Source organism: Grammomys surdaster, unplaced genomic scaffold (assembly GCF_004785775.1).
Source record: "Grammomys surdaster isolate TR1022 unplaced genomic scaffold, NIH_TR_1.0 316, whole genome shotgun sequence".
Taxonomy (NCBI): Eukaryota; Metazoa; Chordata; class Mammalia; order Rodentia; family Muridae; genus Grammomys; species Grammomys surdaster.
This window is the reverse complement of record NW_021604735.1, coordinates 793,365-795,647: the sequence shown is the minus strand read 5'-3', so window position 1 is coordinate 795,647 and position 2,283 is coordinate 793,365. Positions and strand designations below refer to the sequence as shown.

The window sequence follows — 2,283 nt, the reverse complement described above, 5'->3', positions numbered from 1 at the left end:
CTCATAAAGGTTTACTTATGGCTACAGTCTCTGATGTCTATAATCCTTCATATAGGTTAATGGCAGCAAATTTTGGGATTGTTTCTGTGTAGATACATGGTCATAGAGAAGGAAGAGGGTCAGTAGAGGTGTGAATGTTCAACACTGGCAAATGGTGATGTATATTTGGCTGCAGTTTTAAAATCACGTCACCTGAGTTTCCTCAGGGAAAGAGCTTTAGGTGTGGACACTTCAGTTAGTGGCATCGTCCTCTTTTTCCCTCCGTAGTTGGCAGAGAAAGCACATGTACACTCAGCGTCTCTGGTAAGAAGACACTAGAATTGCCATCCTTTTATCTTCTGACTTCAGAAAACTCTATTTCCCTGGCCCTTATGCATCTGCTCCAGTCTCTGCTCCAAAAACAGTTACTGTCAATCTAGAATGGATAGGATTTCAGAATTCATTGCCTAACAGACTGCTTAATTTTAGAGAATCACTCATCCCCCACATTTGTCATCAAATGCTTATGTTCTCTGTGAAGTGGAAGTGGATATTTGTCTCTGTCTATCTTGTTTCCTAGGTAGGTAGTATTTTCTAGGATAGAAACTGTATATAATGATACAACATCCCACTATAGCACCCAGGTACATTGTTTTGTAGGGCTCTTCTCATTCTTAAGATGGAACAAAATAAGGCTACATAAATTTTCGTTCTCTTCTGTTTAACTTTCCCTTAACAAACAAGGGACAAGTTTACAAAAGTAGCTCTGATTTATTTGATATGTGTATCTGCTTCTTTGTAGGCCCCTGCAGGCTTCAAGAAGAAGAATCCTTGTCCCAGGAAGAAAGCCTTCAGCTGAACAGTGGCCCCACAACACCTACCCTCACCTCCACAGCAGTGAAGAGAAGGCAGTCTCTGAGGACAACGGGCAAGAGGCGAAAAGGTAGACCAGGACCAGGACCAGGATCAGGACCAGAGCTGATCTGCAGGTGAGGCCAAGGGAAACCTTGGTGTTTCTGTTCTTATCCCTGCAGTACCTTCTGATCTCTGGGTACTTCTGGTGCTTTTATGGCTGCATTGTCTCCTCCACACACTGTGCTGTTCTTTCTTTTTACCCTTTGCTTTTTATCAAACCCTGTCATTGCTTTATTCTCAATAGTCAGCAACTCTCAGGCACCCAGAGGTTGAAGATGTCAAGTGTACCGTGTTTCCAGATTCGATGTGATCCTTCAGGCTCTGGTTTGAGCAAGCAGCTGACCCGGTGAGGTTTCCCTTCTCATGCTGGTGTTAACTCACTCTGACCTCTAACCTGAGCCAGTGCTTCTTGGATTGTCTTGGTCTCAGAACATTCTTTCCAGCATAGCATATCTCTCTAGTATACAAAGGGCTGTTCTTCCAAAAGCAGGAGTGTGTACTAGAGCCTAAGTCCTGCCCCTCCTGCTGCCAGGCCCTCTTTCCCCATGCCTTTGAGAAGAAACTCAGGGGGGCTGAAAGGACCATCTGAAAGCCTCTACTCTTTGCCACTACCACAGACTCAGCCTTATGGAAGAAGATGAAGAAGAGCTAAGACTTCTGGATGAAGAATGGCAACGTGGAGACAAGGTGTGGACCCAGCAGTCCCTTCTCCTAGAACTTAGAGGCTGAGACACCTGTCCTTAGTCTTCATGATGACTTTTTTTTTGAAAGTTGCTAAAGGTTGTTGGAAAGAGTCATAGAGGGAAAGAGGAAAGATTGCAGACTTAGTTTAGACTTTACTTTTATTAAATAGGGAGCTTAGGAATGACCAGAGGTAGTCATTTACACTCATAATCTCGGCACTTAGGAGACTGAGGCAAGAGGATTGCTATGAGTTGTGAGTTCCAGACCAGCCAGGACTAGACAGTGAGACCCTGCTTTTGAAAACTGGTAGGGAAAGAAGTTAAAAATACAAAGGCCAGTAAGATAGTTTAGTTGGTAAAGATGCCTGCTGCTAAGCCTGAAGTTCAGTCCCAGACCCCATGTGGTAGAAGGCAAGAAATTATACCCAAAACTTATCCTGTTCTACAGTTTGTGCAGAAATACACACACACACACACACACACGCACACATACATAATTTTTTTTTAAAAGGAAAAAAATTGGAATAGCACATTCCTTCACAGTCTTCAAATAAATATTGTTGCCACGGAATTTCCCAACAGTCGGAAGAATTTTGTAGAGCCAGGAACAGAATACTCACAGTCTACCCCAGCTACTCCCTCCCTCCCTCCCTCCCTCCCTCCCTCCCTCCCTCCCTCCCTCCCTCCCTCCCTCCCCCCTCCCCTC

General features: G+C 44.4%; 1 protein-coding gene across 1 annotated transcript in view; it reads left to right on the top strand.

Annotated features, from left to right (window-relative positions):
* Positions 1-2,283, top strand: part of Stag3 (stromal antigen 3) — a 32,932-nt gene that overhangs the window by 29,022 nt on the left and 1,627 nt on the right. Inside the window, exons 30-32 of the mRNA XM_028777842.1 lie at positions 782-968; positions 1,139-1,240; positions 1,512-1,581. Coding sequence (XP_028633675.1) covers positions 782-968; positions 1,139-1,240; positions 1,512-1,581 — 359 coding nt within the window. The remainder of the gene's footprint in view (positions 1-781; positions 969-1,138; positions 1,241-1,511; positions 1,582-2,283) is intronic.